This window comes from Lepisosteus oculatus, chromosome 4 (assembly GCF_040954835.1).
Source record: "Lepisosteus oculatus isolate fLepOcu1 chromosome 4, fLepOcu1.hap2, whole genome shotgun sequence".
NCBI classification, from domain to species: domain Eukaryota; kingdom Metazoa; phylum Chordata; class Actinopteri; order Semionotiformes; family Lepisosteidae; genus Lepisosteus; species Lepisosteus oculatus.
Window position 1 is genome coordinate 21,550,761 of NC_090699.1, and position 26,942 is coordinate 21,577,702.

At 35.6% G+C, this 26,942-nt stretch overlaps 1 protein-coding gene across 3 annotated transcripts in view; it reads left to right on the plus strand.

Moving 5' to 3' along the window:
• Positions 1-26,942, plus strand: part of rnls (renalase, FAD-dependent amine oxidase) — a 48,291-nt gene that overhangs the window by 1,832 nt on the left and 19,517 nt on the right. For 2 of the 3 annotated variants that reach the window (XM_015346841.2, XM_015346842.2), the window contains exons 2-4: positions 1,006-1,111; positions 4,119-4,264; positions 5,703-5,864. In XM_015346841.2, the coding sequence (XP_015202327.1) occupies positions 1,006-1,111; positions 4,119-4,264; positions 5,703-5,864 (414 nt within the window). The remainder of the gene's footprint in view (positions 1-1,005; positions 1,112-4,118; positions 4,265-5,702; positions 5,865-26,942) is intronic. The other variant, XM_006630370.3, reaches the window with a different exon arrangement.

Genomic DNA, 26,942 nt, shown 5'->3' on the forward strand with positions numbered 1-26,942 from the left:
GCAGAAAATATTTATTTATTTAGCTGCATTGTTCTGCTTTGATGTAAGAAGGTTGCTACCCTTGGGAACAGGCTTAAACCTTCAGAACATATTTCAGAATAGCTCTCTTTACTCAGCCTTAAGTGCTAGAAAGTTAGTCTCTCAGTGTATGTCTGGATTTGTGATAAGTATTGAAGCATTAAGTTACATTCTTCTCTTGTTTGTTTGAAGTGTTTTTATCTTTTTAACTATTTCCTAAAACCAAACAGTTGATCTTTGAGAATGAAATGATGTGTTTTTGTAAAGCACAATAATAAATCCTTGTTGCACAATACAATGTGCAAAACAATCTTACAAAACTAAACATTTTTTCTTTACAAATAGTTGTGGTGTTTATTGTTTAATTATAATTCAGAAGCCTTTTTCACGTAGTGTATTTTTTTACAAACTTGAAGCATTATGTGTTATAGGTGAACTATAACTGGTTGAGATTTAAACATAACAGTGCCAAAATTACTTGTGACAGAAGTAATTCAAATTTACATTTTGCTTCAAGTTGAATTGATATTAAAGCTGAAGAAGTTCTGGAGGGGTAGGGCTATGGTCCCATAATAAGAGGTTATTTTGTTTTTCAGTACAAGCACTTCTATTGAATCCTTGAGCAAACACTGGTTTCTTCACTGATGACAGTTCTATATAGTTAGGTACAGTACTGGCATTTCCATGGAGTGGTTATCCTGTGAGGAACTAGCATCCCTTCAACAGGAAGAGAATCTTACACGCACTGCTCAGTGGTGCAGGAGCTGGGATGAGCCTCACTCCAATGAACCATTCCATCTTGAAAAATGCGTTTTGCCTTTTCTCACTGCTGCTTAGCTTGTGATGGAATGTGTCTTCTCTTGTAAGGATCAATTTATCGCTGTAAGGATTTGTTTTAAAGGGTGCTGTTCCCACATCGCATTCATGGTCAAAACTGTTGCTTACCTGTTAGGGCAGATGAGAAGAGACTTTGTCACTATGTTTCAGGTGGAAGAATGTCAACGAGTAGAATCACTAATGATGGCACATGCACAGCTGACCTGGGAGCACAGTATATAACTGCAACAACATACTACGCTCAGAAGCATCAAAGGTAATTATTTAACATGAAGGTTTTATGAAACAGTCCAAAAGGCTGCTTTTATTTGTGACTTTTAATCTTTTTATTGCATTTAATTTATATGTTATGCTGTCACTTGGTTCAGTCCATCATCTGGCTTATAGCTGTAGAAAATAAATTGTTTTGAATTCCATTTAGCTAACAGTCTGGTGGCTAAAGAGATTCAATTGTTATTCTGGAACTCATAGACTCACTTGGAGCAAATAACAACAGAAAATGAGTTACAGCTATTAAAGTAAACTTTTAAAAATCAAGTCAAAAATTATTTTAAATCATCTATCTGGTTAAAATCAGGATGTGGCTCCAATGGCATCATCCTGGCATTGTCTTTAATTCAAATCAGTCACATTTTGCCCTCACTCTTCAAATGCTTCATAACCTTCAGCTGTGATATAAATCCTGCAAAAGCTATATAAACGTTTATAAGTCTGATCAAATCTGAAGACTGATAAACAAGTACTGCAGTTATCAGACATCAGGGGTTTGTATACTTTAGAGCCATCTGAAGCAAATTACATTGAAGCATGTTTTTTTTTTAAAAACCTCTTTATATAAATACGGTTTAGCTCTATATTTATTTATAATTTGTTTTGCCCATGAAGAACCTCTTAGCTATTTTGTTAAACGCTCTTTAATTAATTTCACTCTCTTGTCTATCCAGTCTGTGAAGAATTCAAGTCATATGGATTGTGTTTGAGCAAAAGAGTCTTTCATAAAAGCTCCACGAGCTTCTTTAAACAAAAGCTTACTATTTCACTAATGGAATAAAGTTGAAAATTTAAAGGTCATAATGACAGTCTGTCTTTCTTTTGATTATGTTTTTTTAACTAGATTAGCATGTTGTCTATTAAGGAGCAATCCCCACGGTGGAGTTTTTCTTATTTCAGGTTTAGAAAATGTGCTACAGTGAACACTGCCAAGTACTGCATGATTTCTATTCTGAAAGACTCTGTTCTGTGCAATTCATTTCCACAAAAACAGAAATAACTTAGCAAGAATACCTGCTCACAGTGAATTACCAAAGATAGTTTATGCTGATATCTATGGTAATAAAGGATCCAATGAATTACTCATTTTACAAGTACTGATATTGCATATGATCTCATTCTTCGAAAAGACTTAAAAAAATCTTCCCTTTTTAATAAAGTGGTCCAAGGTGCACTTTAATGCTTTGTATTTTTCCCGAACACAGGGAATTCAGAAGTTTTACTGTTTTTATAACACTGTCCTTAGGAAATGAATATATGTCACTTTATATCAAACCACACAAGGTATTCTAATTTAAAATGTGTTCAATGTGCCCTCCATGTCACAAGTGTGTTACTGGAAAGTCATGGGCACAGTCAACTGGAAAATCAGCTTTGGAAGTTCTTTCTCTGAACTTGGAGCTTGGTCCAAGTCTGAGTTCATAATCACCTCTGCCAGCCCATACAGAGCTAAACACACCCTGAAATGTAGTTAATTTTAACAAGCCTTCAAGCTTCAGGTTTGCAATAGGTTATATTATTCTGTATTTTGGAATTTGCAGATTTGCATTCCATGAGGTAATAGTTTTTCCATACATTTTTTAGTTGAATTTCATAAATTCAGATCTGTTCTTTCTGGATTACTGTTTTTTTGTTTTGCACAGGTAAATTTGTGGCGATTCGAATTAACAGGATTAAGAACATAGAAGATATGAAAGGTTTTTCCATCTAGCCCACTTGGTTGCTAGTAGATAAATGATTTGAGGATCTCAGCTGATTTTTGTTTAGGAGCCCTACAACCAATTGTGTAAAAACAATCCCCCTAGTCTTAGTCTTAAGGGGACTACCCTTTTGTTTCCACTTTCATCTTCTGGTTCTTGTTTTTCACTATTGATTTTAAAGAGGTCCACCAGGTTGACTTTGTCAGGACTTTGAGAGTTTTGAACACTTCAATCAACCCTCATCATCATCCTTATTCAAGAGTGAAAAGATTAAGATCTTTTACCCTGTCAGAGCAAAGATTCCTTTAAGCCCTGGAAAGTCTTGTTGCTCTTTTTCAGATTGTGACCACAGAAGCAATTTCTTTATATTTACTTTATTTTAAAAGTGCCAAATGCAATTTATAAATGTTTAGGGGTAATCAACTCTTTCATTCTCTCTTTCATTTTCATGCAGGCCTGTTGCAGCTAATTCTTAATTATCAAAGTGATCTTTTTCACCTATGCTAATTAAGTAATTAAGGATTGATTCAGTAATTATTTTATCTGAAGGTTCAAAGTGATGTAATAGTCTGGAATGGAAGTATCAAGGCCGACTTCACCTTCCCAAAGCTTAGGAGTAGGAGCATCAAATGTTCTATAACTGTTATTTACAGTTACACCATCAATAAAATTAAAAGGTTGTTTATACATAACTAATGCATGGTTGAAATCATTGTCACCTTTTTTATAAAATGTGAATGACTCTTTGTTACCAATATTCTAAATGAGAAACTATAGGAGGTACTTTTTACTTTGTTTAAAAGATACTAATGGAAATACAGTAAGTTACTAGAATTACAGTTCTTATAAAAGTAGTTTTAGGCATGATGATTTTTTATTCTTCTGCTTTCTATTTCTGATTAAAGATTTATGAAATGTCAAACAGCAGACTATAATTTATGTACTTTTATGATTATTAGTGATTATCCGCTCATGAGCAGAATCCAAACCAGCTCACGACGCAGCTGTGTAAACCCGTCTCTTTGTTCACAACTCCAAGAGTGTTTTTTTTCTTTTGCAGACACTTTATGCTTTCTGCAATTCAAAGAGAAAAGAGCACTTTGAAAAATACATTACGCTCTGTAAAACTAGAAAAACAGTGATCCAAGGCACACCAAGACTTCAGTAACAGCTCAGCTTTCTTTTAGGAGAGCTGAGTGCTTTTCAAAGTGGCAAGCTTTGCAAGTGCTTTATTCTAAAGGTTAAGAAACTATCGACAAGTTTTTTTATATAAAAATTCCCTTTGATTTCCAGCTTCTATGAAGAGCTGCTGGCATGCTGCATTTTAAAGCCTCTCACTGCCCCAGTGGAAGGGATGTCAATTAAGGAGGAAGGAATACGCAATTTCGTGACCCCACAGGGAGTCTCATCTATTGTCAAGCATTACCTCAGAGAGTCAGGTAGCCTGAATGCTGCTCTATTTGATGTGCTTTGAAATAAGCCGAAGTTCTTCCCGTTTCGTTTTCTCAGCTAATAGGTGTTTGTTGCATTGCAAAGGGACCAGATTGAGATTAATTCATGCATGGTTCCTCTTTCATGTCACTAATAAACACACTTTCCCACTCACATATACTGCATTGTTAAATGGCAGGATGTGTGTGGTGGTCCACTTCGTTGCACAGGCATTTAAAGTGTCATCCAATTTATTGCATTTACCATGCTTTTTAAAGGGAGTGGGAGGTGTAATGGAAAACATGGTGTACCAGGCCTTATCAAACTTAAGATTGACCGGTGACCTGTTGTGTTCAATTGTAATATCACTTTAATATGTACTATTTGTTCTGTTGGCTACCCAAAACAGTAAAGAGGCACTATACTGAACTTCATTCTGTTCTTGAACCTATTGGAAAGTGTGATTAACTTCAGATTTTGTTTCAGTGCAGCATTGATACTGAATATACTGAAGAAGCAGCAACAGTTGTCATCTTATTTCCTGAAAGTTAAATAACATGTGGCTGCAAAACTGTTAAGTGCAGCTCTTCTAAAATATATAATTGTATGTTTCCTCATCCAAGATTCCTGTCTTTGGTATTTTACTTCTGATTTCCTCGAGAGAGAGTAATTTGACTGAAGGAGGTTTATGTAATGCCAAGAGTTTTTGTAGAGATCACAAAGATGTTATGAAAACCCCAATTTGGAAAGCATAATTAAAACTCAAGATATACTGAGCTAGGCTGTATCATTTAAATAAAAATGAAAGCCTGTGGCGTGTCTTATAGAATGAAGCAGAATGAGAAAAGAGACTAATTTCTTTACAGCCCCCTCTAGATTTAATCTAACCCCTGATGAAATGGGAGCAAATAATAGAATTTAACAGAAAGATTTACAGGTTGGTTAATGTGCTTTGCTTAAAAAATATGCTCCTAATAGCATGGCACAAGACAAACTCATAATTGTCAGAAGTAAAGTCCAGAATTTACAAGGGTCACATATATTCATACCCCTAAGTATTTCTTTAAATAAAATCCAAGAACATATTTTCCTTGCCATTCCTCTCTATAGAAGTTCCATGAAAGCCTTTGGGCCTAAGTAATGCTAATTTATGTTTTTGTAAAGATTGACTTGTTTCCGTTTGCAGCTCACATTAAATGGCAATGTAGTGTATAAAAAGTAAACTTTAATACGTGTTCGCAGTTTCTTAAGTCTATTCAGCCGTTATGTCATGTTTTTATGTTAGCAGGTAAATCCAGCTTCCTAAAAATACAGTTTTCCCTTGTTGCATTACTGAAGAAAAGGACAATAGAATCTCAATAGAATCCTGTTGATGTCTACATGACCCTCCCTTGCCTTCTCTCTTTGTCTTTCTTCCAATGCCAACCGTGCTGTTCTGAACCTAAGCAGGAGCTGAGGTGTTTTTCAACCACCATGTTACTCAGATCCTTCTGAAAGGAGGAAAGTGGGAGGTGTGTAGGAAAGCCGGGGGGGCGGAGCAGTTCGACGCCGTAGTCCTGACCATGCCTGTGCCCCAGATCCTTCAGCTGCAGGGCGACATCGACTCATGTGAGTACCTCTCCGGTACATGATCTGGAGCAAGAGCACGGCCCTTACTGAACTGGTGCTTTTTCATCGCTCTCTTTTCCAGTTTGTAGCATTTCACTAAAGTAATAATAATTATAATTATAATTATAAATTGCTTACACTTCTATAGCGCTTTTCTGGACACTCCACTCAAAGCGCTTTACAAGTAATGGGGACTCCCCTCCACCACCACCAATGTGCAGCATCCACCTGCTGTCTGTAAACTGAAAATGGACTTCCATAGTCAAAAACTGTTAGCCCATGCTGTTGTAGATAAGGTCACCTACAGTAGATTTCAGGAATTAGATATGATTTTTGCAAAAAAAAAGTTATTTTAGGTTATAATTTACATAGTTAATATAACTTCCCAGGGGTCTTTATTAAAGAATACATTTTTCCTCGTAGTTGAATCTCCCCACTTATCAGGCCGTCAGGAGCATTTAGCCATTTTACTTTACATTACTCTTGCATATTTTTCAGAAAAAGATTGATTAGATGCAGGTAGATCCTTTCTTATGTGGATTTCATTTCACTGTGTGTCCATGCAGCACGGTATGGTACATTGCTGAGTTTTTATGCTATAGCCAAAGAGAATGCTATGATGTCCGGAGAGGGAATGAGCTAGACGTTCAATTGGTCCCCGGCTGTCTAGTTAATTCCAGCATCCTGTTCTGAGCACCCTATTGGTATTCTCTCAGTGAAATATGAGACTTCACTTTTTTATGGTAAAATGCTAGTACTAAAGAACAAGTCTAGAAATCTCAGTGTAATGACCAAAACCCCAGAATTTTTGAATTGGTGTAGAAATGTGCGTATTGAAAATTCTGTCTCAGTAATACTTCACTTTTTAAATCTGGTACTGATGGACAGGGAATTAAGCTTTTTGTGGACTTTTTGTTCTGTGAATGATGCTCAGAACTTAGAACAGGACTGCTTGGAAATATGCCATTGTATTGTGGGCTTCAACATTTACAGTGTAAGAATATTTAAGCAGCAGCCCAGGATGTGTTTCTCAATTTGCAACAGCACACATTTGCTGTGTGTCAGAAATCCTTAATAATGTAGCTCCCTACACCTAGGGCTCCTAGAGGCACAGGTTTAGGAATAAATCAGAGATTAACTGATTTGCCACTGTTGTACATGATGGACTGCATTTTAAAAGTAACACAAAAAGTGTTTTTTAAGACATTTGACCATCAGTAAGACATACACAGTATATATGTTGTAATATAAAACGTTTTTAATTTAAAAAAAATCCTAAGAACATCTTAATACCAAAAATGCTACCTTTGGCAATGCTTTGCACTATGAAGGCAGATTTTTTTGTTTTTTAATTTGTCTTTTATGTTGCCACCCTCATGTCCTTTGTCAATTTTCAACCTGCATGGTCATTTTGCAATTGATCTATTTTTTAACCTTACTGATTTTATTATGGTTAAATTAAGCTGTGCCAATACTTACCAGTTCCATGCTAAACATATTTTTTATTTCACAGTATAACGTATTTGCTGATGTAGTGTTCAAGGTGTGTTGCCTTTGCTGTGCACTGTGTAAACCTGCTGGAGACTGCCAGTTGGACTGGTTTTCAGTTTTTTATTACACAATGTCAGGTGTCAGCCAGAGGGCAAACCAACGCCTTGCAGGTGACCAGAAAGTCACTTTCATGGTGAGTCAGGGACCTTCTGATCTGCTGCACCACAGCCTGGCCACTGGAAACTCCTGACCAAAGTGGATGTATGCCACAGACTTGGACTCTGCCCAGTGACCTCCAGTAATCCAGCACTCATGCTTTTTTCCAAAAAAGTTAGAATTACATAATAGGCAAGGTTTGTTTTCCAATAGATTTTCTTAAACCTTTGTGGCAGGGGTCTCAGATCTACAGTTTCTGAAAGGCCTAGTGTCTTAGTGTCTTCTAGTTTAACTTAAATTGTAGACCTGATTATTGACCTAAATATGCCTCTACTTCTAACCAAACTCTGGGGTGTTTATTGATAACTCTATCTGTCATTAGATTAATGTTTTGAGAAATTATCATAAATCCCATATTTGTCCCATAAATAAGAAACTTTCCATGTTTATTGATTGACTACTCAGGATCCAACAAAAGAGAGAAGAAATTTGCCCCTCAGGGAACTGAGATTGAGACCCCCCCGCCTTAGAGCTTTCTTTATTGTTTCTGTGTTGGATTATGGGTCACAGTCTGAAGCCTATACTTCATTAATTTGGCTACACCGTGAGACGTGTTAATCACATGATGCGCCTGAAGAATGAAGGATATGCTTACTCGTTTTTAATTGAAACTCAGCAAGCTCAGCAATGTCCTGTAGCTACACATACAGCACTTTACCAACAATAAAGCATATAGTGTTAATGTTTGTCTGAAGATTAGGGTCATGTTATCTGTAGAAACAGGTGAAATATAAATGTTCAGTGTTTCAAAGTCGCCCTTTAAAGTATTGGGGAGGGCTGTACAAGCAAAGGTTTTAGTTTAGGCATGGCTCCATATTTGTGTGGGCTCAAACTAGGGCTCTAGTGTATACCTGAGGCCAACTATACTATGATCTTCTACTGAATATACACTAAATTGTATTCATCTCAAGAATACAGAACAGACAGCTGAGATGGTGACAAAATAGGACACATGGTTGGATTATTTTAGGATAAATTCTGAATTTTAACCAGCGTGATGTAGACTTAATCTTTTAAAAACGTGAAACATGGCTTTGTTTCATATAGCTCCAGTTTCCTAATTTTGTTGTTTTCACAAGACACTTGGAGTGGCCAAAGGAAATAAATGGAGGAGTGCTTAATCCTTTAATTTCCTTTAATTTTAGAAAAATCAGTTTAGAAATATTCAGTTGTTCTGATGAATGTGAGTTTTCTAGTGTTCATTTAAAAAGTGTTGTCTAAAAGCAATGTGGCTTAGAAAGAGTTATGGAGCCTGTGGCTCTGGAAGTGTCAGAGATCAAAGGAAGTGTTCTTGGGCCAAGAAGGAAGTGCTGACATAGGTGTGCAGTACAGTTGTACCAGCAGTAGGTGGCAGCAGTCAGGCATTACATGGTGTAAAGTGTACATTCAAGAGGCTGCAATCTGGAAATAATTTCAGAATCAAGCTGCACAAAAATTGCATGCTTCACACTTCCTCTTTTATCAGAGTTCTTCAAAATTCAGGAAAGGACACAATGAACCTTGTCTGTACATTTTTTTTCCACACTGATTTATAAGATAAGCTGTATATAATATTCATGACATGCCAAGACAAGACTTGTGCACAGATGGGTGATTACACAATGAAAGTGTGATCTTTTATTTTTTTTTCTTAGGTTGTATTATTTTAATATATTTTATGTTTTTTTTCAGCCAAATTAGGAGTTCAGCTGTTAAAATAAGGGTACATTAGTCATTTCCAGCAGTTCTTAAAAATAACATTACACTGGTGATCAACTGTATCTACACAAAACGTAAAGAATATAGGAAATAGTGTAAGTATGCATATCATGTTTCTAAAGAAGTTGAGTCGTTAAGTCATTTTTTTAATAAAAAAAAGTTTTGTACCTTATGTTATGGCAGTTATGGCTGGACTCCTGCAATCTGTTTATATATTCTGTTGAAGGATTAACTCTTTTCTAAAAACACAGGAGGGTGTAATTCTAATGGCAGACTTTTCTATTGGTTTTAAATAACATTCAACAGGTTCTAGTTTTGTTATTAAATAGTCATCACATGCAAATGCTTATTGAAAATTAAATTCTATTCTTTGAAACAAAAGATTTCCTGGCTAATATCTGTATTTGCTCTTGAAAATAAGATTTTCTGCAACTTCATGCAATTTCTGTTATAATTTTCTACACTATGATCGTTTTTTTTTTGTTCTTTGTTCTTGCCTTGATTGTGCTTAAAAAACACTTCAGCATTGTTTTGGAGTTTGCATTTGCAGTGTTCTTTTCCAGAATAGAATTATTGGGTTTGTGGTGCTTTAATATTGTTGGGCCTCTGTAATAAGGAAAAGGTTTTCCAGCTTGATTGTTGGCTAATGTTTCAAGACTAGAGATGACTTAGCTTCTTGCTCCACCATGTTCCAACCTAATGTCATGTCTTTTTAATACTTTATGCACAGTATTGTTGAGTGTGGAGACTAATCAACTTTTCTGGATCCGGAAATCCTTAATTTCTTTGACAGTGGGATTGGTGATGACAGGCCTCGGGGAATTGGACCTCTTTAGTATGGACCTTTGAAATGCAGACTTACTGTTGGAAAAGAAAATGTGGATTTCAAGAGAGAGGTCTTTTACAATTACTGGTTGTTTGTTTCAAAATAAAATTACCCTCCTTTTTATCCAGTGACATTTTGTTTTAAGCCATATCGATAATGTGTCAGTGTGGGTGTAGCTAAATTCAGCTGACAGCATTCCTGCAACTTCCTGGATCTGTCAGCTACTGAGGATTCTGTGTCCTTTCACAGTTATGCATTTGTGTATTACTTTGTAGGGAAAAGCTCAGATGATGCCAGGAAAAATGCAATAATATCAGTATTGCTTCAGAATAGATATGAATGATGTTCTTTTTGTTTTACTTTATGGAAAGTGATGTGCATTTCTATACAGTAACTACTTATTAATTGTAATGCATTTAATTAGGTAAAAAACATAGTTTTATATTTGTTGTTATATCAGATAGTGTACAAATTGTTTTAACCTTTCTTATATCTCTTTGTTTGCCTAATCATGCCAAATGGAATGAATGTGGATTTTATCAGCCCTCTGAAGATTTTTTATAATATGTTTTTGGCCAAACTTTCAGAACTTCCTTGAAAGAATCTCCATGGGGATTAGAATGTTTTTCCAAGCATCTTAAATTTCCCATTCTTTGTAATACAGTGATTCTTAGAAGAGTAGGCTATGTCTGTTCTCATAACTTCCAGAGGAGGATAAGATATACTTATATACAGCAGTGTTAGAGTTTGCTTAAAGATAGTCCTGGTTGTGTGATTAATAGGGTTTACTTATTTCAACTTTAATGTAGTTATTTAACACTTGATTGCATGGCAATCTCACTACCAAACAGGCTGGATGAGCCGAATGGTCACCTCTCATTTGTAATCTTTGTCATGATGAAAAATATTGCTGGTTTTAAAGGAAAACTAGACGTGAATACTAGAATGAGGGGAAGCTACCTAAGGCATTTTTCTCTTGAGAAAATGAAATGTTAATACTGTGTGCAGAATAGATATCTCCTCATTTGAAAAATAAGGAATTAGGTGGTTGTTGTGTACATACTGGAAGCTCCCTGCGCTATAGAAGCATCTTTTAAAAACCTGTGTAGTATCTTCTTAGTTATGGGAGTATGGAACAAACTACCCAGACATGTTGATGAAGCTGAAACCCTGGCGTCTTTAAAGAAATGGCTGGATGAGGTACTTGGATTAATTCACCTCTTTGTACAGTACATCATCACTTACTCTTCGTGTGCCGAATCGTCTCTTCTTATGGGTAACCCTTCTCAGGTTATTAAGCTTGTTGACGGCTCTACCTCCATTTTAACTTCCTTAGCTGTTTCATGAGTGGGTTGGCATGGTGGCCCAGCGCGTAGCATTGCAATCTTGCAGCTCTGGGGCTCTGGATTCAATCCCGTGGGGCACTATCTGTGTAGTGTTTGAATGTACCTGCGTGTTTGTGTGGGTTTCCTCTTGGTGCTCTGCTTTCCTTCTGTAGTACAAATCCCTACTTTTAGGTTATTATTATTGGCTTCTGGGAAAATTGTCCCTGGTATGATTGTGTGCTTGGTTGTGTCTATGTGTGCCCAGCGATGGGCTGGCATCACACCCAGTGCCTGTCCTGCCTTGCACCCGCTGCTTGTCGGGACCGGCTCCGGGTCCCACACCACCTTGTATTTGATAAAGCAGTTAGAAGCTGGATGGATGTTTCATGAGTGACTGAATGCTCTAAAATGAAGCTCCAGCAGCTTTGTAGCATCAGTCCTCAGTGATATTTATTTTAAACATTAATAGTATCACTGCAGGAATTAATCAGTATGTAATTGACTGTATCAGCACTTACCCGTTGGCTTGTAGACTTATGAAAAAGAAAAGGCAGATAAGGATATTGTCATAGCTATCAAAGGCAAATGCAAAATATTTTAATTACATTATAATCTGGGAGATATTCTCTATAAAATTAACTTCCTATGATGTTTTTTTTATTTTACCTGTAGTAAGGTTTGAAATTAAATTTAATATTTTAATAATCTTAGTAAAGGAAAAAACATCAAAATGTGTTTGAAATTCCCACAGTTGTATCATGTGCCTAAGGTAACTTTAAGATTTGTGTTGCTTTTTGTAACTTTTCTTTAAAGTTATGGAATAATGCCTTTTGATTGTGTAAGATTTAAATTCAAGCTAGGTTTTGTCAAATTTTGAGTGTCTGAAGTTGTAAAGTTAAACATACTCCTCCCAGACCTAGGAGTTTCAGCATTTTTTATGGAATATGTGTTTCTGGTTGATGTAATTATGAATTCTCAGAAGTGTGCAGCAGGTGCTGTAACTGTTTCATAATGCAGAATGAAAAAGCAGTTTTTCCTAGTTTTCAATGACTTAGTTAAATTGTAATATTACCAAAATTCATATTCTGTTTTTAGTCTATATCTGTGATTAGACCTAGCTAGAGCTGAAGAAATGGAGTGTAGTTACAGAGGCTGCTAACTTTCCTATTTCAAATCTAATTATAGAGTTATTTAATTGTATTGGATAAGTTCAGGATTATTCAGTCCAAGACTGTGGAACCAGTGAGCATTAAAAAAATTAACTTGAAAACAGATCTGTTTTCTTGATATATCATTAGTTAAATGTAAGTTTGCTTCTGCCAAAATCAACACAAAAAGAAGATGGAGCATCTTAATTTATATGGATACCACATGTTTAGAAAAATGAACATTTTGCTAAGAGTACTGTACCTCTTTAAGATTTTTCTGAGATAATTGAAGCATATGGCATGTAAGTGTCATATCTGTGCATTGCTAAGTTTATCTGTTTTTTATGAACTTACTGTTGCTTTAGGAATATGACCAAAATCTCCAAAGTACTATAACCAAGCATATCTAAACTAAAGGTTTTCTGTAAATACCTTCTCGTTCCTTATAGGATACCTGTGGAAAAAGAATTACTAATGGGGTCTGGTTAACATCATATCAATACATTATCATGGGAAAGAAAATGTGTCTGGTCATTGCAGAGGATTTAAACACAGTGTAGAAATTGATAAATTCAAAGGTACTGTTAGCCTGCAACAGTTGTAAGTTTAGAGATCATCACCTGTTATTTCATACACATTTATGATCTTTAAAGTATTGCTTGGAGAATCAAATACACTAAATTTAATTTCAGTGCACTAATCCATTTGGTCTCTCATTGAACAGTGGTAATATAATTGAAAGTGTGTGTGTTTTTGAAGTTCTGACCAAACCTAACTATTTTGTTGCAGGAAAAACACAGAAATCATAAAATTAATTTCTGTAAAAATTCAATGTAAATGATAGAAAATAGGACAGAAGTTCCTACTTTTTAGACCAGTTTTTGCATGTTTGGGTAAATCGGGAAAACCCATAATCAGATATTCAAATGCTTTATTTTTTTCAAGAAATCAAGTTTTTGTGAATGTTTTTTGTTTTCTGTCTCGTAGTTCAGCATGTAAAATATGACCGGGATTATAATCCTGATCAAGTGAGTAATAAAAAGATATACTGCATAATGACTCATCATAAGAATGCTGTTGTGCTTTTATTCATGCAGGGAAAATCGGAACAAAATGTGAGCTGGTAATATTTGAAAAAGACGAATGACTTCAATGCAAAAGTTTATCAGCTGTGATATCTGTGCTATAAATCGTTAGTGCTTCCTAAATTCCTGTTGTTTGTTTGAACAGTTTAGGCCTGCAGTTTCGTTAGGGTCTTGGAGCAGCACTTCAGAGGAGTGGTATCCTTTCTTGCGAAGCTGCTGCCAGCCACAATGCCAAAAAGTTAACACATTCTTAATAGCCAATAGCCTGACAGATCCTTATAATTTCTTGGAAAGCGACATCCCTTTAATTTTTGGATGTTTTTCATTGTATTGCAAAATTTCATTTTTTAACTCTGGCCAAACGTCTGTTTTCATTGACAACTGCAGCTGGCTGCCAAAATCAACAGGAGAACCATGATTGTTATAGTTTTGTGAGAACTGGCTAAGTCCTTCAAACCCCATATACAAAATCACATAAGAGGTTAGGAGCTCTTTTCAGTGGTCAAGTGGTCCATATCATCAACTGTTAGTTGTAGTAGTCCTTTCCTGCAACCATGTTATTCACTGTAATTTGTCCTGTACTAAATATACAGTAGGTGGTTATCCATATTAACTTAATATTAAGCCAAAGAAACATTATTCAAACTAATGCTTGTCACTTTTTTTTCAATAATTTAGCCTTATATGTTTCATTTTAAGCATTCTGAAACTTGCGAAAATAAATTGCACTATCTCTATTCCCACATGACAGCACATAATTGCAAACAGGTGGCTAGCCTGGTCTTCTAACAATGTAGAAGAGCTGAATAAGTGCATTTTAAAATTAGAATCTGATACAAATTCACTTCCATTTTGGCAGGCAATGCAAAAGCTTAAAAGGAGTCATTTCTGCTTTTGGAAAAAAAAAATAAAAGAGGAAGCTGACCTTTTGCGTTAAATAACCTTCTTCAAAACTCTTTTCTACAGAAATGTCTTTGTATGGTTCAGGATGTTCATGAACCTAAAATGAAATATGTACTGTTTACAGATGGTTTTTAAAATGTATACATTTTACTACCGTTTTTAAAAAAAGCCAATCATTATTATGAGTTCCCTATTATGACTCCTTTGAGTAGCAGAGTAGTATAAACTATGAAGATTAGTTTGTTTCAAGATTCATAAAATCTGCACATGATATAAACTGAATGTTTTTTTTTACTGTATGCAGAGTCCCATTGAATATTTGTTTTATTTGCTAAACTACCTGAATTTCTATTTAGAGTAGAGGTATCGGTAGAAATGATTTAATATTGGTGAACCTATGAGTTAGAAATTTAAGTCAAATGAATCAATGAAACCATTTAATATGTACTATTTTTCTTTTTTTGTTAGATTTCAAAATAATATATTAGAAATAATCCAGTCATCATTGTGACTGGTAGTACTGTAAGTTCTCATTCAGTGAGCACAGTTTTTACAGTATAATCCAGTAAGCAAATTAAGCATACTGTATATCCTTGAGTCCTTCAGATCTTCAGCCTTAACTATTTCTTTCAAGGAATTATAACTTCCATCACAATATGAATCATTAACTGAGGTTCTCTTGTCTGCCGTTCATGAGATGTTTAACACATTCTTGCCATTATACTTTTCTCAAAAAAGTAGGAAAATTCACCCACAGCTGACATCTGGGCTAAATGACCTCCAAATTATATGATTTTCCTCCAGTAATTTACTTTACAAAGCCAAATCGCCTCAGTTACTTGAGAGGTTTATTTTAGGATCTTCAAAATCATAAAATGCAACTCTTTTTAGGTTGACTTTTATCTTTGAGATGTATGATATATATCAGATTACTTCTACAAATATGTATTAAAATTCATTTAGACTAATTTAAGCTAACATCATATGTTAAATTTTGTTTCCATTTTGCAATATTATAGTGTGCAGGAATGAAACTGTGAAAGCATTGCATATTGTCTTTTGGGTCTTTTTTGCTCTCCTCAACCTCCTTTACATAATTACAGTGCCAAATGTGTAAATGTGGCCTTTGAAAGGAGTGGAGTTCCCAGTTGAACATTGCACCATGCTAAACTCAAACCTCAGTTAGAGGGCTTCCTCTCACTACAGTGACTTAGATATGCCCAGTAATTCTGCACACAATTATTTTTTCCAGTCCATCATTATTAGCTAGTATTTTTTTTTCTGGCAAGGCCTGCAAAAGCACGCTGAGCTTGTGAGGCATCATTCCCCTTTTCTAATTAAATTACTACTGTAACTTACATTTTGGTGGGCACTTTGCCTTGTTGGGTGTTGATCCTTTTTTGCAATGATCTAGTTTTACATGTTCAAGTTGAGTCTCAAACTGGAAAACCTAAAGCAGCACTTCTTTTATGATTGATATCTACAGTAATATAACCGTGCTGAATTATATATTAAAATTAAACCAATAAAATGCTTTTTCCATATACTCCTTTCTGTGGTATAGACTTGCTGAACCATGAAAATGTATGTTGCTGTATGTAACACGCAGTGTATGCTATAAATATATATAATTATGCGTGTCCATATTTGTGTTTGTAGAGATCTCCTGACAGTTTTAGTTTGCACTACTATATACTGTACAGTAGGTTATCTGTTTCTTCTTAGATAATTTTATTTTGCTGTTCTCACTTCAAAAGTCATAGCATGGGCTGATGCTTTTGAGTTTGAGTCATGCATGATGTAATTACTAATTCTGTGCTGACCATCTGATTCATTTCCCAAGCTTTTCTTTTCATTTCTCTATATCAGAGGGTGCTGCTCTTTAAATGGGCATCCACTCAGGAGCTCTGTGTGTCTAGACAGGGTCTGCTGAAAAAATGGCTTTTTTTTTCTAATGAGGTAATGAAAACAGACAAGCTGAACTTTCATAAGGCAGTGTTCAACTATTTTTTTGCCAGAGGAGAGACCTTTAATATTGCGTTATGCGAGAGCTTCTTGGTCTCAAAGAAGGTTAATCATGCTCTGGGGCTGTTTCTGTTTGGTATCTCCTTTCACTACCCATGCATTCATTTTTGTAATGTAGATGGAAGGGGGAAGCCACCAACATTATTTTAAAATGAACAGCATGTGGTTTTATTTCAGAATGTGTAAGTTAAGCATTTATGTTAGAAACATTTGCAATAATTCTGTGTAATCCAAGGTTCAATTTAAATAAATCACTCCCTCCAGATGATGACAGCACACCCGCTGTGATTGCTCAGTACCCTGATACAGATGATAAACCTCTTTGCTGTCACTGGTCTGCACAACTGTATTGAAAGCTTCATAATGTTGCAACACAGAAAATAGTCCTGTATAAACCATGAAATCCGCACTGTTACAGGGAAGTAATTACTTTTCTACAGGACTTTAGTTTTGAAGGACTTCTTCTTTTGCTGTCATTGGGGAAGAAATGACATAAAACGATCTTCTCTGGAAATTCTTAACACGAATTCCTAATTTCAGTATTCAAGTTAAACATATGTATTGGAACGTGTCATTCAATGTACTGTCTTGTGATTTCTAAACAATTTGCCTCTTCTGAATGATACCAACATCTAAAAGGTTACAAACAAGAGGAGGTTATCCGGCCCATCATGTTTATTTGGCAGTAAGAAGTTGATTGATTGTGCTATTAAATGGTTCAAAGTGTTTGACATGTCATGTCATCCATCAGTAACATCTATGTAGTATTGTAGACAAGAAGTGACATGATGTGGGTTCTAAAGCAATAATGGTGTGTTTTGGAGAGATGTCACTGTAGAAGTATAGTTTAAAAGATTTGATTGTGGTTTTACTGGCCCTGTAATTACTGTAGCATAGCATTCAATATTTTATAGTTCTGTAGGTAAAGTGGGCAGTAAGTCTGTTAACACTGCAATATTTCATTGAACAATATGAGGCAAAAAGCCGACATGCAGTGGTATTAAGCTACTGTACCTTTGAAAAGTACTTGGACCCTGTTTCTGGCACATTCCCCATAATTATGATTGAAGCCTAGTTTAATGATGTGTTTCAGACATACCAGGACATTCGTAAAAGAATTTAAATATGAGCTGTGCGAGATTTCCAGTGTTATAGTATTGGCTCATAAACCATGGACTTGCAGTGCAGGCAGTGTTTACAACTTGCTGTCACACCGGAATGAAAATGGGAATTACAGTGATGCACTTTATGCTGTGCATATATATGTACAGTGTGCATCATCATGCACATGCATGAATGCACCATGTCCCAAAGAATCACTGTAAGCCAGACATATCTGTTAACCCCTGCTCTGTCTGATGCTGAAATATGTGTGCATTTGTTTCATCATGGTTTGACTATGCAATGATTAACTTGCTGGGGAACTAAATAGGCTTCAGCATATCCTGTGGCTCATGTGTTTACAAAAATACTCTGCATCAGTACTGTATATAACATAACTCCAATGCCTATCTGCCAAAAAAGGTTCTCCTCCTCATGTATAAGAGATGGAATGGTCAAGTACCAGGTTAGCTCTGGGAATTATTGCTAGAGTATAGTTCTAGCTCTTAATTTAAGATCTACTTCAGGACTTTTTACTCTGCAGAAGGCCTGGCCCCACAAAATTGCCTCATGTGTATATCTGTAGAATTTGCTACCCACATCTGTTAGAGTCTTTGATACTGTCAACACTTCCATCTCTTTTAATTACCTGTATGTAGTCATCAGAACTTCGAAGTATACAGTACAGGTTTAAAGGTAGCTTTTCCAATAAAAGAAACTATACTCAAAATAGTTGATACTAGAGTTGATGTTCAAAGCAAAAATAAGTAATCTGTTCTTTCACAGAGGTCAAATGGCTGAAATGTAAGCATTCCCCTGTGCTTTCAAAGTCCTATTTTTTTTATTCATATTTATATATTAGATAAACAGACTAAGCATAAAAGCTACATTCACAAATAAAAAGCACATTTATTTTGAATCATCAGAATTAATTATGTATAGTTTTGAACCTCTCTCCATGTTATATCGTCTAAGACGTTTTAATTGCATGTTGTTAAAAGCCAGCATGCTTCATAGTTTGATTTATACTGGAATAAAATGGAAACATTGGTAAACTGCCACATACCTTACCCTATACAGAGTAACTCCAAAGTGGGAACATGAGCAGATGGAACTGTGCAAAGTTCAGTTGCGGTGTATGAATCTCCAACTGAAAGAAGCACCTTGAGATGAGTGATACACAACAATACTTTCATACAAATGAAGATAATTGAAGGGAATAGAATATAAATGATTTACACAAATAATAAAAAAAAACATCTCATTTCACAGATGAAGGATTAATTTTTCCAAAGTATAATTTGTACAGGATTATTTGTAGTGCATCAGTACATTACATTGATACTGTATATTACATGCTCGTTTAAAATACATAATCGTGGATATTATATTAAAGTAGGTATGCCATCATTTTGCTGAACTTATACCCTAATGTGATTTTTTTTGTGTGTAAATTTAACAAATGTCTTTCTATAAGTCATATGGGAAGATTATCTTAGTAGTTTTAAAATACTGAATACAGCCTTGCATATTAAGTCTGTTCTTAGCAAGAGACGTTACGTGAAAAGTATATCGTGTATGCTTGGCACTTGCAGTAATCCTTGCAAATTCATACAGGACTTGAAATTACTTTTTAACATCGAATGATGTGCTACCCTTGAGCAATTTTTTTGCATAATTCAGCCAATATATTCTAACTTCTAGCTGATAACATAAAGTATGGATTTATTTGCAGTGTATGCTGTGCTTTTAGGAGACATTTTGCATAACCGTTTGCTCCATCAAGATTTAGGAGCTTTTTTGGCTTTCCCGAAAATATGGGAAGGGATTGAGGGTCTCACGTTGCCTCATAGCTTGTAGCAGTAATGGTAATGGCAATTATTTCAACTACAAGTGTTGTTCCAGCTGGCTAATGTCTTAGCGAGGGCACTGCTTATACAAACATACCTCTTAGCTTATGTGCCCTGAATGCCAGAATAACATCCTGAAGTTTGTGATTTCATTGACTTGGTTTGATTTCTCCTCCATAGGGGGAGTTTGCTGCTACCTCTTCTCTTTGATTTTCTGAAGTAGAGCCTGTAGCAGTGGCATAAACCTTTAAACCTAACGTGTTCAAGCTTAGTATTTAGCCTAGCGCAATGGCTCAGTTCAAGCAGAGAGTTAAGAAGTGCTAACATGAGTTCTCAAAGTGCCATTGTAAATGCCAAAAAGATCTAAAATTTTGAGGCACCGGCTGTTCCTGCTGTGTTTCATGTTAACCTTTTCATCATGCTATTTTCCATTAGTCCTTCTCTTAAAAATAGCTCTCTGTAAGGAGCTATAAAATATTTCGGTGAAGCTTTGGACAATGTGCTAACATTCTCCACACACAAGTGTTTCCCCTGCAGGCAGAACGGGTTGCTGAGAAGTCTATTCTTACTTACACTTGCAACCCCAAGTCCTCAAGCCATAAAGAAACAAAAAAAAAGTCAGGGAGTCAGAGTTACTGTATATGCGTTAAATGCATTATCATGCAACCCACAGCTAGAGATGTTACATTTAAATATTGATTGCACAATATAACGTTTGCTGGCTTGGGAGATCAGCTCTTCAAAATGGAGGTAAACAAAAGCTTATAGTAACAGGTAAAGTTTTTTTCTATGCTGAAAGGATATAAAAAGGAGAAAATAGGAAAAGAAAAGGGACACAACGTTTCAGCTGCGGAACCTTCTTCAGGTGTCTTCTGCACAATCTTCTTCAGTTTTCTTCTCCACAGCCGAAACTTTGCGTCTCTCTTTTTTTTCCTTTCGGCATGGAATAAAGCTTTACCCATTTTGCAACCTAGGCATCCTGACCTACTTAAACAGCGTTTAGTGCTTGGTCTCTTTGAACCTTGGCTCAAAATGATGTTCTACTTCACCAGGGGCATGACTTGTGCAGTACTGCCTATAACACGGCAATGTAAACAAAACTCACAATCTTTGTATTCGTCTCAAATAGTAATAAAAAATAGTACCAAATAAAAATATTTAAAGAAAAGTATTGCCAAAAGGAGTATATCAGTTTTACTGTAATGTCTGTTACCAATGTAAAACAAATGAAGAAAATATAAGTTATAATCTAGTTTTGGTGATCATTTTTCCTTGCACTTTTGCCCTTTCAGCAATAATAGCATTATTGGTTTTATGCATTGAGAGAGTTTTTATAGGAAGCACTTAATTAAGTTCCATTCTAGAACAGTGTAAAGTCAAACTGTTCAAGGTCATTCTAGTACTGTTTTTTCCTGTAGTCAGGCCTGTGCATTGGTGAGATATAGGAGTGAAAAGAAAGGCTGTTTTTATAAAATTAATGGTTCGTGCAGTGTATTAAGAAAGAATATGTTAAATATTTAGACACAATTATACATTAACTGCACTGAAAGTACTTCTCTAGATTTTTTTCTTCCATTACTTAAAATACAAAACCTTTTTCTGAGCTGTCGTAATACCAAAAGATGTAATTGGATTTTAATATAGCCAAATGAGAAGTTGCTGTCAGGCCTCTTAGTTTTGTGCTTGAGACCTAATGGATGCATTGTTTAATAATGCAGACAACATGAAAAACAGAAGTACACCAAAAACTGAGAAAGAAATAATGTATGAACCTTGTCCTGATTTTGCTATTTAAAAATGTTAATCCCTCCTTTATTTAAACGGTTTTAAACAGTGTTACATCAGATGTTTAGGGGAAAATAGCCTTATTTTAGATACAGTATGTTCAGGTGAAGCAATGTGTTTCCTGACATTGGCTCCCACATCTATGAACGAAGAAAATGTTTTGTTCCTCAGTACAATAAAGGTAAAGTCACTATTCAGTTGTGATCCCAGTATGTCTCTTACCTTCATCTTTTGTGATTTCCACAATTTCAGTTTCAAAGGTGTATGTTTGAAGTGGCCCCCAAAAGTGAATAGTTTGTGCCAGTAAGAGTCTAATGATTAACATATGAGAAAACCTTACCTGGCACACAGGTTTTGTTCCTCTGAAAGAGACCTTTGACTTCTGTAGCCCTCATTCCTCAGACGCTGCAAGGCATTATTGTTTCCAATAAATATTTTACTTATTGTTGGACACAGTTCATGTAGAAGTGCATTAAAGGTTACGAAAACAACCAAGATTTTGGGATGCTTTCCAACTCTACTGAGTCAAATATTAAATCAGCGTTTAAAGAGGGCTGAGAGATCATGAATTGGGAAATGGTGGAGCTCTTGCACTTTGAATAACTGGTTCAGTTCTCTGAAAGACACTAGAGAGATTCTTGAGAGGTCTAGTCCTGCCAGGGTGCAGTACAGATACTGGCAGAGCAAGACTAGTTCTTATAGCAGTTAAGATCTCCCTTTAAACAAAAATCAAAACTTTTAAATGCAACCTCAGATATTTTACATATTTTTTAAATTAAAACAAAAAAAGTTTTGTTTTAGATAGAACTGCAATCCTGTATAACTAGTTTTAGCAACTAGCACTTGTGGTTTGTTTTAAATCTTTCTCTTTATACATACAAAATTGGAAGTGACTGTATATTGTTCTTTCAAGGAAATAGAAAAAATAGGTATTCTGTATTTTATATAAGGATCATACCTGACACTTTAATGCCACTTTGTATTAAAGATCCCATGGCACCTATTTATAAAAGCAGGTAAGTTAGTGTGTCTTGGCTCTGTTCTTGCACAATCTGGCCTGCCTACTGTAAGTTTCTCCCTTAATTAAATAGGTGAAGCAGTTTCCTACTTCTGTGCCTCATCTGTTGTGTGGTAAGACTGCTGTTGCAGACCGGCTGCTATGCATCACCGTGGTGGGCCAGCCGTGCATTTTAATGGTGGATAGATCTTTAAATGATATGAGATGGCACTGATTCATACATCTCCTTATTCTTACAGTATTTTTAAATTGAATCGAATTAAACGCACATTATATGCATATGAAAATGCAGTAAAACTATATACAAGCTATATTATAAACAGTCATCTTTTGTTTTAGATGTTTGAAATGTTTTGGTCAGATGTGGAATGATATACATACATAGAATTATTATACAGAGTTTATGTTGGTGAGAATAATGTTTTTCATTATTAATCAAGCCATCTGTCTCAAAAACTTCTTGTGTTTTGAATTACTTACATAGATGACTGGCACAAAGACAGGTGCTACTGAATATACAGATGAACAGAAGCTTTAAATGTTAACTATGAAACATGAATTTTGGACACACAGTATAACTCCTTTTATCTTATATCCAGTCAGATTCAGAGAAGGGACAGGTGAGATTTGTAAACAGGAAAAAATATGTTTAGACTGCTGCGCTGTGCCCTTCCTAATCTGGGTCATTATGAACTGTGGAAAGCCCTTCTGTCTGAATGAGTCAGTGAATTCACAGACAGAATGTTCCATTAGCAAGTGCTTGAAAAATTTGATATTTAGAAATAATACAAATTAAAGGTGAGTTAGAATTTAATTGGATTAGTTAAGGAGGAATACATGTTTTACATTGGTCTTTATATTTACATATTTTTATTATTACAAAACATGATGTTGCTGGTGTGTTGATTATTTTTGTTGAATTGTTGTTATTATTAGGCTGAAGCCTTTATCGAAAGTGACAGAATTAACAAGAATATCAGAATAGTCTTTGTCAACCACGTTCAGGCAACATGTAGATACATTCCTTTTGGATTTTGTTCAGAGCAATTTAAGGGGTACCAAAAAAATAGTCTTAATCTTCAACAAACTTCATGTTTTGTACTTTCCTTTTTTCTCCAGTGAAGGTTAATATCCCCAGAATTTTTTATGATTTTATGATTTATCCAGCTTTAAAGTAGGTAATATGTACTGACCATAATTGTAACAGTTATCCACTGCTTCTTTTAAAAGCAGGAGGGAAAGTTGTTTTAAATAATTAGTGCAATGATGAGTGAAGATGTCTGAACTTCCTAATGTGGTTACAATAAAGAATGAATCATTTGCAGTCATGCACTGGTGTACTACTTCCAAGAACATGGACCCAGCATGCAAGTCATTGTTAGAAGTCATGGCTGGAGAGACAGACTGTTGAAAAGTGCTAATGTGCTTGTTCGTTCACGTTCCAGGATAATATTGGTGATTAATGTCATATTAAGGTAGGTTTTGATGTGTCCCTCTACAAATTCTGGTGTGCTTATAAATACATTTCTCTATCAGTTTTACAGAATCAGTTGAGAAACTTGAATTTGGTGCAATCATATGATGGAAGTTATGGTATACTGCATTTTGTAGCTTTTACAATTAATCATTTAAAATGAAAATGAATGTATCATTGTGATGTGTACTCTAAGATATTGGACTGTACAGCACAACGAGTTATGTATTTTTTTACATTTCTAAGCTAGGCAGTATGATTTTCCTGTCCCAAAATGAAATGTAAATACCACTTGCTCTGGTACACTGTACAACTTCTTAGGACTGATTTTTCATTGGAGATTAAGCAAGAGCTACAAATATGAAATATTTAATAATGTTCCAGAATGGCAGCTGCACTGGTTCTTTTAAGTCTCTCATTCACCCAGGCTCTGCAGGGATTCAAATACAGAAGCTGGTTGCATAAAGAGGTGCCGTACAATAGGTGAGGAAGAACCATGTGCACTGTAATGGTATCTTCTTGATGTACTCAAATGTTTGACATCTAATGGCTTCCTAGTTAGCATAGCTGCCTTTAAAATCGACTATAGACCAAGCTGACTTGGCTTATAAAGTAGGTTATAATGAGTTCTCTGGGGCAGGTTGAAAATTAAGAAGGGGAAGAGTCTTAACTAGCAATTCAGAGTTCATGGCTGATTAAAGATTATAAATCAGCCCCTCTTGGTTTCCTGGGTATAGCCTTTGTCACTAGGTGAGACTTAAATCCATAGCAAGAGTGTTTCAACATTGCAGGCAGTTAATTTACTTTTTAGCTCACATCACAGCTGAGTATCAAGACTTTATTCAGAAGCCTACAAAACTAAACCTGTTTTGTACACTCCATCATTTATTACAATTTTTTAGTTTAAGGATATCATTAAAAACTAGATATTGAAATGCTGAAGAATAGTCTCTATACCTTAACATTCCATGATAGACATCCAAATAAACAGTCTTTATAAACAGTAGTCTTTGCACAGCTCCAAAGGTCTAACCCTTGCTAACCAACCTATCACACTTAACAAAAATGAAATTGAAAGTTGCATTAATAAGTGCTTCTCATGCCAATGTTTATCACTGAAGTGAAGTGACCTTGGTGACAGGCAAAATCCAGCAATCCCACCACACAGGATTTCCGGTAAACAGGCGAGAGATTTCTTCATCGGTTCATCAACGTTGTACAGGCAAGAATTTAGGCAGCACACCAGGGCTAACATCCCTACACTTATGAAAAGGACATGAGATTGTTAGTGACCAAATATTCAAAGCTTTGTCACAACCAAAGGATGGCACCCCCAGCACAAGCATTGCTTCACTACTGAATCCTGATCCTACATAGTGGTAGTGCTGCTGTCATAGAACACATAGTACTGAAATGATAATGAAATTGGTGCAAAAACCCTAAACTGAAAGGAACAGAAATGATCTGTAATATACTGTAGTTGCACCTAACAAATACAGAACAGAACATATACTCTACATTTCAGATCAAATGTCTGACCATGCTGTTGTGGGAGAGCCAGAGAGGTTGTGCCAGCATCTATAAATCTAATAAGTGTAGGACTTGATGGAACCCTAAAATGCAAAACAACAGTGATACATTTTCAAGACCTAAGAGCCAACTGTATGTTGTTCCTGGCAGCATAAGTGCATCATTGATGTTTTAATGAAACCTGCTTTAAAACTGCAGAAAATCAGATCCTAATGAAGTCTGGATCCCTTTCAGCACATACATGAGACTTCAAAAGCAAATTCCAGACTCATACTCTACCTCCTCAGCTTTTGCCACGTATAGCAAATCATTATTCCTGGCAATGGCAACACTGTGTGTGCTTTGTCAATAATATAACAAAGCATCATTGAAAATGTGCATTTTAGAAGTTGACTTTGTGGGAAGATATACATACTTTTTGATAAATTGTCAACACTGAATGTCTTTTATAGGATTGTGTGACATTTTTCCTGATTGAAGAGCAGGACAGGTCTTTATCTTAAACTAAGTCAAATAGTTCGAGCATTAAGCTGAACAAGGGTTTTTTAGTACTTGATTAGACAGCTATGGTTCAATAATGTTTTGGCACAATGATTTCCAAGTTTGGGGTACTCCACCCAGTGTAAAAAAACATGTGCTGTTTAACTGGACTCTGCCATTGCCAGCCACTGACTGTGGGAACCTTTTAGCTATTGTCATATGTCAGAGCCCTGTAATAAGTAGTTTAGCTCAACAGTTGTATAACATATAGCCAAACTTCCTCTGCTGCTGCAGACTTCAGACTTTTTCCAGAGATGCACCAAGCTAGCAGACTGCAGTTGAGTACAGCTTTTTATTTTACCTAAAACAGAGCAGCAACTGTATGGACAGCCGTTATCCATACTGTGAAAAAGAATACACATTAACATTAACACAAATTGAAATATAATGAGAGATCTGGATTTAGCATTGGCATGATGAATAACTGCAAATCAATTTGTTACATTTCCTGGTATTATGTAATGGCTCTGAAGTGTCCATTAAGGGCTGGAATGAGCAATTAAAAAGCAAATCTGTTTTTGTGTGCTTATTTAACTTAAGTGCCATGGAATTAAACTAAAATCTCAAAATAGGAACCTTTGACTGTAGATTTAATGCAGATGTGAACCCAGAGATGGTCGATCTGAAGGCACACTCTTTCTCTCTCTTGCTTCTAGCAGTAGACCCTACTCCCTTCTTTCCTCTAAGAGTTTGGGAAGGGTCTCAGTTCAGAAGAGTAGACAAGAGGCTCTGAGGAATACACACAGTACCACTGAAGTTGCTCTCACACCACGCAGAGCAGGAAGGACTGGGAGCTATTAATTTGTGACAGGAAGTGACCTCAGTATCAAAGACTGCAGGCAAGCAAAATGTAGGTTTTTTTTCCCACGTTGTGAACCAAGCAGGGACCCCACAGCAAATGAAACCAACAAAATAGTTGTTGTACATATAGCTCATTCCAGTGGATCTGAATGGTACACTATCAACAGAAGCACAACTTACAATAGAAAGGTGGTGTGAGGTTTTACACACACTAACCATTGATACGTTCTAGGTAATAAGTGATGCAGTTAACATAACTTAT